The following is a 15,501-nucleotide window of genomic DNA, read 5'->3' as shown; positions in this document are numbered from 1 at the left end:
CTTTAATTTAATACATGTGCCAAATCATTTTCCCTGGTAGTTGTACCAATTTATACTCCCATTACATCTTACTCCACATTTGGTATTATTAGTCACTTTAATTTTAGCCATTTTAATGATGTCTCATTATGATTTTAATCTAGATATTAATTTAATTAATCTGATATAAAGATATAAAGATATATAAATCAAGCCACGAGACTGGATGAAATAATCTAGGAAATTAAAGGTAACTTGAGGTCTAAGGAATGAGTTCTGGGTCCTCCAACATTAAGAGATCAGGAAGAAGTGGAAGAACCAGCTTAGTCAACTGCCTTACAAGCAGCAGAACTGAATTTCAGTGCATGTCTACCCATCTTCGACATGCTTGGCTGTCTCAGATTTACATTCAAGGAAAATGCAAATAAGCTCTGAGAAGCAGATAGCTTGTGTGCTTGTCGAGACGAGTATTCTATGTAAAAATAATTTCTAGTTGCTCCTCTATGATGAAGTAGGTGGGAGATACATTTTTTTAGGGCAGAAAGATATTAAAGACTTTTGTAGAGCAGGTCTAAGGAAATGGTGAAAGCTGCTATTAGATTGCTTAAGTTCTTTTGTTATAACCAAGCAAGTAGAAAGGCATGAGTAGTAAAGCAAAAGGGAAAACAATAGGAAGGAAAGGCGCTTAACACCAGCAAAGAATTTTTTTTTTTTTAATAGAAGTAACAATTTTATCTATAAAATGGATCTTGCCTTCTTGAGTTTTGAGCTTCCTGAAGCCAGGGAGAAAGTGTGATGCATTGATTATAATCTAGTCCTGTGAGTCTGCTATTCTTATGGATTCTTCTTTCCTTTCATTTTAGAATAAAGGTTGTCAAAAGTAAATCGTGACCCAAGACAGTTTTCACCCTCACAGAAAAAAATATGTGGAAACTTGCGGTTGCTTCCGATTTTAGAGTTACAGTCATGACCTAACTCAGTTTTTCTTAGTGTTAACCAAAAAATAATTTTTCCTTGAGATGTTAGTAAGCATGAGGAACTCAAAAAACAGGAGTAAACAAAGGTCTACAGGCTTATTTACTAAGGTTTTCCCAGAACACTTTATAAACTACTTTTCTTCCCCCTCACTCTCCTGCTGGTGTCCAATGGAAAATGGTTTGGAAAGTAAAACATAAGTTATTTTCAATGTCTCATATGTACTTGGCTGCCAGCTTGTCTCTGCTCTCTGGCTATCAAGTAATTTGCATGGCTTCTGATTCTACAGTATCTGCCTGGCACATGATCACTTATTACTTCTTGTAAAGAGGCATTTGCATCTTACTTGTTCTTTCCTATCTGAAAAGTTTTGGTTTACAGTCTTGCTTTGGGCTCTTTGTGTCAATGAGCATCCTAAACATAGGGTAGACTTATACATCTTCAAATTCATTGTCGCCAAAAGCCATTCATGCTGGCCTGAGTCTAGGTTTTTTTAAGCCATGACCTACTTTATGTTCACATACCTATTACATTTCTATGGGTGCCATTTTTTTTTCTCTATATCCATGGCTCTTTGTATTATAAAATTTTAGAATATTGCTTAGTTTTATTTCACTACATATGTGGGGTGTCTTCCTCTCATTTTTTCAAAAATAAAAGAGGAAAACTAAATTTATAAATATTTTTGAGAATTTACTACCATTAGTTACGTGGGAGGGAAAAGACAATATAAAATTTATTTCCTACCCTGCAGGACTTTGCAATAAAGATGGGGAGATAAAATATAAAAAGATAGCAAGGCAAATAAAAATGAGAGATTTAAATAACATTTAAGATGACTAACCAGATACCAAAAGAAACTGTGTAATTATGAGCAGTTATAAAATTGTTAATAGAAAGAATTTAAGGGGAGAAATGTTAGGTTGGAGAATATGGCAGATATTAAGGAGCAGAAAGTACTTGTGTAGAACCTGGAAGGACTGCTAAAACTAGATAACGTGAGAAAAAGGAGGAGAGAGCTTGTGATAGAATAATTATGTGAATATTATAGGAAAGAAGTCTCAAGAATTTGAGGGACTAAAAGTAGAATAATTTGTCTACAAGACGGATAGTTATGGTAGTTATGGATCTTTTTAGATCTGAGCATAGCTCACACTGAGGGAAGGAAAGAGAAAGAGAGACAGAGACATAGAGAGAGGCCAAGAGAGAGATAAAGTCCAACAAATTATATTATACCAAGGCCCATTTATTTATTTGTTTGTTTGTTTGTTTGTTTGTTTGTTTTAGGTGAGGCAACCCTTGGTTGACTTCACAGATTACAAGGACCTTGTCAGTTTACAATCCCTTATATTTTATTTTTTATTTCCACAGCACCTTTCTAGGTGGTCTCCCATCCAAGTACTAACCAGGCCCGACCTGGCTTAGCTTCCAAAATCAGATGGGATTGGGCTTGTTCAGGGTGGCATGGCTGTAGACCAGCAGGGCCCACTTAAAATAACATTTCTATAGCATCTCGGCCTTTAGAACCTCAGTTCTGAATCTCCCCACTTGTACTTCATCTGACTCAATTGCCAAGGTGTTCTTGACTCTTTGTTTCAACTCCTCACTGACCCCTCCCGGCTCCTATCAGTTCTCTCGAGTTCCCAAATTTCTGCCCTCTCTGGCTTGACTCCTCTGTGCCATCCAATACAACAGCCGTCCTTCTGACTAGCCTTAGGGATGCCTCCTTGATGATCAGTTAACACATAGTCCCACATGTCTCAGACATCAAGAGTCCTGTGAGCTTCTGATGTCAGCCTGTTGACAATGGGAAGCCACTAAAGATATCCGAGCAGAAGAAGAAAGAAGCAAAATGGAATCTCAGGACAAATGGCTTGATGGTGGTGTGGAAAGCAGAAAACAATGGGATGTGGGGGTTAAAAGATGATAGGAGGGGACCCATGAGCTAAAGTCTTTACAATTTCAAATAACAGATGTGCCCCCTTGTGATTTTAAATAAATAGTCTGACTTCTTTAATTTAAACAAATCTAGATGTGTTTAGCTTATTATTAACTTTTCCTTCAGCCATTAAATATGACTCTACATTTAAATGTAGCAACATTGCTACTGTGGAGAACAAGGGAAACATATTATTCAGAATTTATTAAAGCAACACATGTATTGGAGAAATTAATTTCAATCCAGATTCAAGCACAGGCATGCTCTGTTACAAACATTAGCCCCTCTAAGCAGACCTTTTGTAGCTACTGCAGCAAGGCCAGGCAATTTTCCCCCAAGATTTTCTCTGGCAGGCAGACAGGCAGGTTTTGTGTGTGTGTGTGTGTGTGTGTGTGTGTGTGTGTGTGTAGTGTGGGTATGTGTGAGTGTTTGAATAAAAGGATTGTTTACTAGGGTAACTAGACAGCCACAATTATTATTGTCATTGAAATCATCACTCAAGAGACTAAAGCTAAAACTAATCAATATAAGGATATAAAGAGCAAGAATAGGCAGAGACCAGGTGGATATATGACACATTTACAATATTTAATCCAAATTGCATTTTCCTAGAACTCATCTGAAAGATCTGCTATCACCCTCCCCACCTTACTGAGGTAAACTGCCTTAGGTAGAGGTGTGGAAGAGAGAAAGGAAGGAGGGCAGAAGGAAAGAAGGGAGGAAAGAAGAAAGGGAAAGAGGAAGGGGGCAGGGAGTGAGGTAGTGAGGGAAGGAGGAAGACAAGCAGATAGCAGGCAACAGATTTAAAGAGAAGGTAGTATCTTGAGTACCATAGTTTACTCTTTTATATAATATTTTCTAATGTCATCTACCCAATAACCCTCTGAGGTAATTTTAATTAATGCCATTTTTAGGATGAAGAAAATGGAGATTCAAGGAGCTTAAGTGACTTGTGCAAGGTCAAATGCTATTAAAGACAAATAATTAAAAACAAAGTTATCCATTTATGTTACAAGCATTATTCAGCATTTACTATGTGCCAGTTTTGTTATAGTCTATGAGTCATTGCAGTAGTTATTGTTGTTATCCGTATTTTATAGATGAAAAAAACATAAATCTGTATTACCTAGGATACTCAAACATCCAGTTCACCTTGTTGTTCTGTCATAATTTCTATGCTGAGGCCAGATCCTGAAGATCAAGGATAGATCGAGAACATGGAATGACGACTGGTATAGTGGAGAGTGACAAAGAGCTCGGGATCCGGTGGTGGCTAAGACTTGCACAGACACAGCAAGTTCTGGGTTCCTGAGCAAATTACTCACCTTCTTCAAGCCTCACTTTTCTCATCTGTCTATTAGGGATAATTGCCACACCTATGCTGCAGCATTTTGGGAAGATTCAATGAAATAATGTACATAAAGCACTTAGAACAGGGTTAGGCATATGTAAGACTCAAAAATGTGGGCTCTTATTTGGTCTTTGTTGTAGGAATAAATTGAAAGACAAAATTTAGACAAATCAAAACTCATTCCTTCTTATGAATGTACATAAATTTATGCACAAACATACATTGACATGGTTCTTATTTTAAAGCATATTTAGAGAAACTATGGAGTAATAAACTACCTAAAGTTTTTTTATCCATTCAATGAATGACTATGCATACAATGCCTTCTCTATATAAGCAGTCTACTGAGCGAAGACCTTCCTCATTTATACAACATATCTAGCTAAATATCCTTGTCTGGTGTTCCATTGTGAGTCCACAAATTTTCTATACAATCTCATTCAAGTTCAATTAAAGATTTTTTTCCTGGAATTATAAATCTTGTGTGGCCTCTGACTCTGTCTCAATACAACATCCCCAACGAGGCAGAGGCTACTGTCCTCAGCATATTCCAGCATACGCCAGCATGCTCTGACACAGTCTATCCTTCACACATACTCCAGGAGAATCTGGCATATGCTGCTGTCCCTCCAATACACTTGGCTGTGTCAGGATGCTGAACTACCTGCGAGCGTGGAGATTAGAAGAGGTCTTATTCCAATGCTGGTGCTCTGGTGTTAGCTGGAGCAGGGTTATGGCAGGCAGAAAGGGCAGAAGGGATGAGTTGGCACAGTTGCCAATAATGACACTTAGCTGATGCCCGCTGATGAACCAGAAGAGCAGATGGCACCATTTGGTGACGGTCATCAGAGAGCTGACATTTACGAGCAAAGCCTGAGTGACTGAATTGATATCATTGATGCACTTCGTGAAAAACAACCAAATTCAGTAATAAGAGAGTTTCCTGCATGCTCGCAAGCAATGCAGAGGAGTCACCCATCAGTATATTTTCAGTTACAATGCTACCACATTGCAAAGACACATACATTCAAAAAGAGTCACCATCAGTAGCTCAAATGCATTAGGAGAAGCAGATTTTATGCTGGTATGTGGGAGGCAGCATGATCTAATGGAAAAAAATCTGTGATATAGTAAGTCAAGGGGCTTCTGGTTCTAATGCTATAGCTGAGCAGCTGAGCAACCTATGTTAGGTCACTCAGACTTCTTGACCATAGTTTGCATTGCTTTCAAAGTACCATGTGTACATCTCAATGTTCGTAATTAACCAGTTGAATTACAATTCTCTGGTTATATATCCTTTTTACTCCCTGATCAGGGAGGGAGTTATATCTAATTCTTGGTAATATTTCAGGGCCTTTCACAGTTTTAGACACGCACGCATACGCACACGCGCACACACACACACACACATACACGCACATTAAAGGTATTTTCCATTTGTGACCTGTAGTTTCTATCAGTTATTCTGTTCCTCTCTCTCTCTTTCCTCTTTCCTGTGTTTGCGTGTGGCGGTGGGGAGCGGGGGCGGTGGGGGGGAGCGTTGTACTAGCTCTCAAAAACAATATAAGAACCCTCAGAGTGGGAAAATGAAAATAGTATAAGCACTGAACTTAGACATATATGTGTAGGCACCTCAGCTTCATCGTTTAATATCTGTGTCTCTGGGCATATTTATTTTTCCATGAGCCTCAGTTTTCTCACGTATAAAATGCAGACACTATTATCTACCTCACAAGATCAATGTGAGGAGTAAATGGGGCTAGGTAAATGTGATAGACTATTGGCCACTGGGACACCAGAGTACATGTGTAAATGTCAAGAGCCCAGCAGCATGTGGGTAGTTAGAGACCACTACTAATTCATTCATCTCTAGGCTTTTTCTTTGCTGAAGACATAGAGCTGTACTAACTCTTTTTTTGTCAATGTAAAATCTATAAAGTGCATATAATCTTAGAAATATTGTCAGTCAACACTTTTTACATGAATTACACTTCCAGTCATTACTCGAGCGAGTAGATATTAACTTTCTTCATTACTCGGCCTTATTTGAACCTCTTGGCTAATTCTCACTGACAGCATTGCAGTGAGTGATCATTTGCAGTGTAATTAGGGTGTTGATAATTAAGAGTGAGAGCAGAGGGCCCTCCAGTCTTGAAATCATTTCATTTTTACCTTGTTAATTTTTCTTTTGCCTTTGCCATTCAGAGGGTTCAAATAACACATGGTCATGATCTGACTATTGTCCAGCATTGTCAGATCCAAATTTCTGCTAAAGAAGTAAAACACAGACCTTCAGTGAATAATGCACTTGATTGTTTGCCTTGATTTAATTCATCAGATGAAGGCTCAGTTTTTTTACCTTTTTATACCAATTTACTGTGGTTGAAGGAATTGACTTGTGCTGCTTTTTGTTTACCTCAGAAAATATTGTTATTGCTTTGATTTTATAAATCCCTGCTACACAAAACCCTGAATGTGTCACAGAGACAAATTGCAGAAGGATGTGGGGCAGAGTATGATTGCTTATTTTACAAATGAGATTTCCCTTTACAAAAAGTTTATAATGGATGCATTCTAATCAATTCTGAGTTTCCTGATACTTTTTATGTTTTCAGCTTATTTGTTTTGTTTTACTTTTCGTACTTTCCTAAGATATGTTTTAAGCAATTTTTAAAGAGATTTTTAAAGCTTTTTAAGTTGAGAAATTTTTCCATTAATTGCCCCCAAAGATACTAAGTCATTAAGTCCATTTAAAAAAATGATAACCCACACATTCCTTTTTACCTTTGCATGCTCTGTTCCCAATAAATTCTCTTCCTCTCCAACCCCAGCTCTCCCTATACTTTCCCTTCTCAACTTCAAGAAATTCTACTCGTCCTTTAATACACAGTACAAATATAATCTCTACTGGGATTCTTTCTCAACTTTTCACATGCAGATTTAGCCACTCCTTACCCCTAAGCTTCTATAGCTCTTATGTCAGAGGCCTAATATAAACTTATCACTTTGTAGTATATATTATATTTTCCCCCATGAGATGGTAGGGGTCATGTCTGGAATAGTAGTTAGAAATAACACACTCTACCTTCCCAATGACTTGCATATTTCATACCCATGTCACACTTGACAATATTTCACGCAAAATTTCACCAGTGTAATTTCAAGACGGACGTTAAGGACTGGGGAAGAATATATAGATCTCATCTGATATTTAGATACGTTCCCTACCTTGCTCATGAAATTTGATGGGAAAACAATTTAGAGTTACAAAAATTGAGTTATTTTCCTAGTTCTTACTTATTTCTGTGTACTCTTGAACTAATCTCTTAACATTTCTGTGCCTCAGGTACTTCATCAAAATAAGGCCATAGATGACCTACTTGCTTCCTTAAATCATTTTATCCTCAAATAAGATCATGAAACAGAATAGATAAAGTGTATTTTAGAAAATAAAATCTTATAGTCTGTTCAAGATGGCAGAGTAAACACTGTGCTTGCCTTCTCTCACAAACATTTAAATTACAACTTAACTACAGAACAACTATCATTGAGAATTGCTTGAAATCTAGCTGAACAGAAGTCCTACACTGAGGACACACAGAAGAGGCTTCCTCAAGACTGGTAGGAGGGGTGGAGATGCGGAACGGGCTGGTCTCACACCCATGTGTTGTGGTTGAGAATTGGGAGAGATATCTGTGCTGTGGAGGTCCCCTTGCCGAAAGAATGAGAGGTCCCAGCCTCACACTGGGCTCCCCAGCCCAGGGTTCCAGTGCCAGGAAGAGAAGTCCCCATAACCTCTGGCTGTGAAAACCAACGGAGAGTGTGGCTTAGTGAAATGGGCTGAGGTAGTTGCAGACATTCCTCTTAAGGGGCCTATGTGCTCACTTAATCACTGATGGACTCACTCTCTCTGAGCTCCAGAGCTGGGGCAGCAGCTCAAAAGGTGCCAGGGACACACAGGGAAGAACTGAGTTGTCTGGCTTCAGGGCTGTAGGAGCAGTGTTCTCTCAGATAGAAGTACTGGAAGAAGCCATTTTTCCTTTGTTGATGCCCTCCCCTTTTTCGATGCGCAGCTGCGAGCAGGCGCCATGTCTGAGTCTTCATCAACCTGGCTACCACAGGTCACCCCGCTCCAGAGATTCCCTGAGACCCTGCGCCTCTCAACTTGCAGGCCCATCCAATCCCCTTCCAGAGGCTTTTCTATACAAATGGCCCATTTTGGCTCATGCTATAGACTTTCCTAAAATCTTTCAAATGTTCATGAAACCCAAACAAGCAGCATCTGGCCTCGGCATGCTCCATACCTCTTGCTGAACATCCCTGAGCTTGGCCCTAATAGCATCTGGCCTTGGTTTGTGGCTTTGCCTTTTGAGGCACATCCAAGTCCAGCGCAGGTGGCGGCCATATGCACATTGCGTGGTGGCTCATGCCAGGTGGCCCCAGGCAGGGTGCAGGCTGTGGCTAAACTTGGCCTGCAGTAGGGCCCCTGCCAAGAGGCCCAGTCCTGTGTGCCCTGTGTCCAGCTGAGGCAGAGCATCACCAGGGTCGCATCCAAGGATGACACATACAAAGGACAGACTGGGCAAGTATCAGAGTTCTAATAAAGTGAATCCTACTCCATAGGGTCAGCCCCTGCACAACAGCTTCTTCGCTATAGTCCCAGCCAGTCCTCACAACCAATCAATCCAAGTGTCAATCCTTCCCATTGACATGCAAACAACAACCAAAGCTCAACTGCTACAGGAAGACACACACAACCCATATAGGGTACATACCTGGAGCACCTGGCACAGGTGACCAGGGAGACTGCACCACTGGGCCCCACAGGACACCTACAACATAAGGTCACTCTATTAGGACGGGGAGACATAACGGCTCCACCTAATACATAGAAATAAACACAGGGAGGAAGCCATAATGGGGAGACAAAGAAACATGTCCCAAATGAAAGAACAGAATACAGCTCCAGAAAAAGAACTGAACAAAATGGAGACAACAATCTACCAGATTCAGAGTTCAATACAGTAATAACAAGAATGGTCCATGAACTTAGGGGAAGAGTAGATGAGCTAAGTGAAAACTTTAATAAAGAGATAGAAAACATAAAAATTGAGATAAGAAACATAAAAAAGAACCAGTCAGAAATGAAGAATACAACAAATGAAATGAAGACTATCTTAGGAGGAATCAACAGTAGATTAGATGAAGCAGAGGTTTGAATCAGTGATTTAGAAGATAAGATAGTAGAAAACACCTAATCAGAATGGCAACAAGATAACAGAATCCAAAAAAAATGAAGATAGTTTAAGGGGTCTCTGGGACAACATCAAGCACATGAACTTTTACATCATAGGGATACCAGAAGGGGGAGAGAGCAAGGAATTGAAAACCTATTTCAAGAAATAATGAATGAATACTTCCCTAACCTGGTGAAAGAAATAGACATACAAGCCCAGAAAGTGCAGAGAGTCCCAAACAAGATGAACCCAAAGAGGCCCCCGCCAAGACACATCATAATTAAATTGCCAAAGGTTAAAGACAAAAAGAGAATCTTAAAAGAAACAAGAGAAAAGCAGTTAGTTATCTGTAAGGGTGCCCCCATAAGACTGTCAGCTGATTTCTCAACAGAAACCTTGCAGGGCAGAAGGAACTGGCATAAAATAGTCAAAGTAATAAAAAGCGAGGACCTACGACTAAGATTACTTTACCCAGCAAAGCTATTATTTAGAATCAAAAGACAGATAAAAACCTTCCTAGATAAGAAAAACCTAAAGGAGTTTATCAGTACCAAGCCTGTATTATAGGAAATGTTGGAGGGACTTCTTTAAGAAGAAAAAAAGATCAAAATATATGAATAAAATGGCAATAACTACATATTTATCAATAGTTATTTTAAATGTAAATAGAATGAATTATCCAATTAAAAGAAAGTGCGGCTGAATGAGCAAGAAAACAAGACCTTTAGATATGCTGTCTAGAAGAGACTCACTTCAGATTGAAAGACACAGATAGACTGAAGGTGAAGGGATGAAAAAAGATGTTTTATGAAAGTGGAAACAAACAAATAAGAAAGCTGGGAAAGCAAAACTTAAATGAGACAAAATAAACTTTAAAACACAGGCTATAACAAAAGACAGAGAAGGACCCAGTAATCCCACTTCTGGATATTTATCTGAAGAAACCCAAAACACTACTTTGAAGGGACATGTGAATCCAGATGTTCTTTGCAACATTATTTAAAATAGTCATGATACGGAAGATACTTGGGTGTCCATCAATGGATGAATGGATAAAGAATAGGTGCTACATATATACAATGGAATATTACTCAGCCATAAAAAAAGAATGAGATCTTGCCTTCTGCAACAACATTGATGGACCTAGAGGGTATTGTGCTGAGTGAAGTAAGTCAGACAGAGAAAAATGAATGCCATATGATTTCGCTTACATGTGGAATCTAAAGAACAAAATAAACAAACAAACAAAACAGAAACAAACTCATAGATACAAAGAACATTTTGATGGTTACCAGATGGGAAAGGGTAATCAGATGGGTAAAAAAGGAGAAGGGATTAAGAAGTACAAATTGGTAGTTACAAAATAGTTATCGGAATATAAAGTATAGCATAAGGAATATAGTCAATAATATCGTCATAACTATATATGGTGTCAGATGGGTACTAGATTTATCAGGGTGATCACTTTGGAAGAAATATAAGTGTCTAATTATCGTATTGTAACCTGAAACTAATATATCATATGCCAACTGCAATTAAAAATTTTTTTAAATTATTTAAAAAACAAGGTTGTATAAGTATTGAATTAGATCTGCAGAATAATTTGAGTCTGTACTGGGAGAACCAGATGTGAATACATGGGAAATAAGCAGACACTAACCATGCTCTATCACTGATGAATCTTTATCTATATCAAACCACAAACATATGGAAAAGTCAATATTTAAAACAGTTATAAGGATTGTTTGTTTATACTCCATTAAACTTTTAAATTATAGCTGTGAATTTTTTTTTTCTTTTTTTAAGGGAAGTGAAGGGATGGTACACAGCAGAAGAGAGATAGAAGCCTAAGAATGTACCCAAGTTACATAAAATTCATTGGATAATTGGTCCAATTTTTATTTTGCTTACCCTGTGTAAAAGTTTTGGTGTGGTGGGAAAATAGCTTCAGGTTTGAATTCTAGATGTGCCTCTGCCACGACCACATGTGTGAATTTGGCAAGTCCTTTTTTTTTTTTCCATTCTTCCAGTTTATTGATTTCCATAATCACTGTTTTGGTTATCTGGACTGATGTAGTCCCTTCACGATGTCATCCTGGGCCCCTCTGCTAAGATCTTGACTTTGTTTTCATTGGTATATTCATTCGCACAGCTTTCTTGCAGCTGCCTCACTTTCTCCATCTTTCAAATAGATGGAGATTATTACTTATTTGTCCTGTTTTCTCAGCAGTTATAGCCTTCTTGGCTAATTTTAGTTATACTGTTTAATTATATAAATGTAAATACAATATAGATCTATGTTTTATATATATAGAATATAAGTATTATATATAGTGTTTAATTATATTAATTTAAATATTGAAAAGCATAGATGTGTAAAAGAGAGCATTAGTCTAGATGGTTTCGATCTCTTCTAAATATAACATTCAGGAGGTAGAGAATGCTATACCAATCACTCTATTTTCTTCTTAATAGCTATGGTGAAACTCTTGCTCTTCCTGCCCAGGGTGTTAAACATGATGTAATAGAGTTAGACAAAATTTCGCAGAACTCTATAAATTATTACTTCCATGACCAGGCACAAGTTGCTTCTTTGGGCCTTGATTTTTTCATCTGTAAAAATGGCAGCACCGAATCAGACGGTGAAGAGGACTGCATATAAGCATGAAAAACACGTAGCCCATAACCGCCACATAATGGATGCTTCGTAAATGTTCACATCCTTCTTGTTTCTACTCTGTAGTAACTTGTACAGGGCCTATGCATAGTGCATGCTCAGTAACTTGTCAACTGATTACTTATGGTTTGAAATTTCTTACACACAGTACATGTATTCACCCATATATTTTAAATCTTAGGAGAATTTCTGCTCCAGTAAAGTTGCAAATCCTTTCAAAATTTCCTACACACCAAAGTACGTCTTAGTAAATTATGGATAGAAAAAATTCTAATTTCTCAGTAAGCATAGAAAATCTTCAAGATTTTGTTCATTTAGAAGTTAAGGTTCCCGTAAATTGAGTTTCTCATTCATGTTCAAGGCTGACTCAGAACTGACTCAGAATTGGAAACAAATTATAGCTTGATACATGGTTAGTTTCTACAGAATATCAGACTTCTTGAAATCCCTTCCTACAACCCAATGTAATTGGCTTGTATGATCCTTTTACATAAGCCACTGAAATCGTGGGAAGGAAAGGAAATTGTACTCTTACTCATCTAAATCTTCAACAATACAGAAAGTGGCTTTTAATTAAAAAAAATATTTTAGTTCATTTGAAAGCAAACATTTTAACCTTCAAGAGAAGGTTAATATCGCGATCCAGTGCCTGAACATTTATATACTGGTAACACCAAATGAATCATAGAACAGACCCCAAGGGTAAGATGTGATTCTATCACTCCGATTTCAAACATTTAGCCTTAAAGACAGCACTTTCCAAGCCTGGAATTATAGTATGAGTTGTTTTCTCTCTGAAAGTAACAGCCAAGTGTGCTATTTATAAAATCAGTACAACTAAACTATTTACCCTCTTTTATTCTTAACTATCTCTGAAGTGAGCTGGCTACCCCTGTCTTTGTCACACTGGAAAGGTTTTCCTCAAGTATTAAATTCTGAACTGGCTTCTTTTGTACAAAGTGAAAGTAAGAGCAACCCAGGTCACTCTACTGGCCATTTCTATTATGTCAAAAAATTCTAGTTTTCAGAGAGGTGACAATGACCAGTCAGCACAAATAATACATGGGGGAGGTCAAAACAGGAAACATAATATCATCTCCAGGTTAGATATATTGCTGAAGTATTCTCCTGTCCAACATCTCTTTTCTCCAAGTTTCATTTGCATGGAATAAACAACTAAAAACTAGCCACTCTATTTCCACATCCTTCAAGTTCCCGGTAAAACAAGAAAATACCAAGCCAGCAAACAAAGGTAATACATGGGCACATTATGGGACCATTGCAACATCTGTATGACTTCACAAGCTGCTGGTGGCATTTCTGTTGATTAGCCTTCTGTGTGTTCCTTAAATCTGTTTCTCTCTCTTTTTGATATTTTATTCTCACATTGTTTTTCTTCTTCATTGTGTCTATGTTCTTGCAAAACATAGTTTTATTTTATATGGATCATTTTCTCCTTATTCTTCTTCTTTCCCTCCCTTCCTAATTCTCATCTATTCTGATTCTTTCCCCTTTAAACCATTACTTTAAAAAAAAAAAAAAAAGGAAATATTTTTTTTTTTATTCATCACTCATATACATTTGTGAAGCGTTTCACTTCATGTTTTCTTCCCAGGAGAGAAGACTAATTTTTCTCACTTTGATATGTATGTAGTGATTTACCACACGCATGTTTACCTATTTCTTTTCTTTTTATAGTTAATTCTTTTCCAGATGTTGAGGGTGTTCAACTTTATGTCTCTTGCTATTTTTCTAACCTTTTTACTTTGCTGTCCGCTAAAGTTGCACTTGCTTTTCCCTTTCCTTTGTTGATAAACTTTCTTATCACTTATGGACCCACTACCAAAGTTTTCAGCTTTTGGGGGCGGGGGGGGGTTAAGGGTTCTATATCAATAATATTGGCCTCAACTTTAAATTTCTTTGCCAAGCCCTAAAACTACTGAATTAAAAACAACAACAACAAAAAAACTTTTTGTTCATGCTAACTCTAATATTTCTTCTGTCTTTTGGCATCTCCAACAATGTATCCCCTGTGGGAATCTTTTTATATGAAAAATTATGTTTATATATTTACGTTCTAGTGGTATCTACAGCTTCAAGATAACCAACATTTACTCAGCCTCAAACACTACTACATATCTATTTCTTTAATTTGTTATATTTGGCTTTTTAAAATCCTCAAAAAACCCAACCACTGACAATTTCTCTTTTTTATGTATTAGCACCAATTTACCATTTTACCTTCATTACCACCCATATTCATTATTCTTGTAGTTTTCTCTTTTAATTCAGTTAACCACAACATTTGGCTGGATCATCCTGCACAGGTCCCATAGTGACTTTCCTTAAATAGCTATCATTTTCAAAAACCAACTTTTCTCTTGGCATTCAAAGCCCACACACATGCTATGTCAGATTCCAGACAAGGAAAAAGAGACAGGAAGCCCCTAAGAAACAAACACAACAATCAGCATGTATAATCCTGCATGTGTGTCTGTGTTTGTGTATGTGTGTTTCATTGAATATTCATAGCATTTCACACAAATATTTTTGAGAACAGGAGCAGATTTTTTTTTCATACCATGACTCTTTCATAAATATCACATTATTATTATTTTTAAAGACATATAAATTAAGATCAGATATTACCAAGCAGGAAATCAAAGGGGGGAGGAAAAAAAACAATTCTCTTAAAGTTCTATATATCATCACGGGCTGTCTCCCAATTCTCCTGACTCATCAGCATCTCTTTAACAGTCCTTACACTTTTAAACATCCTGTCAGACACTTAGCGTTTAACTGCTGCAGCTAGCTAGCTTCTGACACCATTAGCATTATATTATTACATTTTTTGTTGTTGTTTTGATTTTTTTTTTTTTATTCAATAGAGTTCCCTCTACAGAGGTTCCTCCGTTCCCCAGCATTTGGTATTAAAACTTACCGCTTTTACCAACTCCCCCTGCTCCCAGCATTACCACCTTGTACTCTCTGGACCCGCCTGCTGCGCTGCTGGGGGAGCAGCTGGCTTCGTTTTCTACCTCCATCTTACCGGAGGGACCGGAGGAGAATGAAGAAGGAAAAAGTCACCCGTGTCAGGTGCTTGCTCAGATATTAAGCAACTCTAAAACTGTGTCAAAAGAAAGGTTTAGTGCGAGGTAAGAACCATCAGCGCCGGGCTGGCTGCTGGTCCTGTGCTCGAGCAGGTCTCATAGCAACCACTTCAATTGCTTCCAATAAAAATCTGCCTTTTACCTACCCCCCTCCTTCCGATCCTTCACTCTTTCACGTCTCCCATGATTTCTCTCTCTCTCTCTCTCTCTCTCTCTCTCTCTCTCTCTCTCTC

General features: G+C 37.8%; 1 protein-coding gene across 1 annotated transcript in view; it reads right to left on the bottom strand.

Annotated features, from left to right (window-relative positions):
- RIT2 (Ras like without CAAX 2) overlaps positions 1–15,350 on the bottom strand; it is a 317,797-nt gene extending 302,447 nt beyond the window's left edge. The window contains exon 1 of the mRNA XM_011361268.1: positions 15,100–15,350. Within this exon, the coding sequence (XP_011359570.1) occupies positions 15,100–15,202 (103 nt within the window). The 5' untranslated portion in view covers positions 15,203–15,350. The remainder of the gene's footprint in view (positions 1–15,099) is intronic.
- Positions 15,351–15,501: the final 151 nt, after the last annotated feature.

The sequence above is a fragment of the Pteropus vampyrus genome, unplaced genomic scaffold (assembly GCF_000151845.1).
Source record: "Pteropus vampyrus isolate Shadow unplaced genomic scaffold, Pvam_2.0 Scaffold3, whole genome shotgun sequence".
Lineage (NCBI taxonomy): Eukaryota > Metazoa > Chordata > Mammalia > Chiroptera > Pteropodidae > Pteropus > Pteropus vampyrus.
The sequence above is the reverse complement of the archived record's forward strand: the minus strand, read 5'-3'. Positions and strand labels throughout refer to the sequence as shown.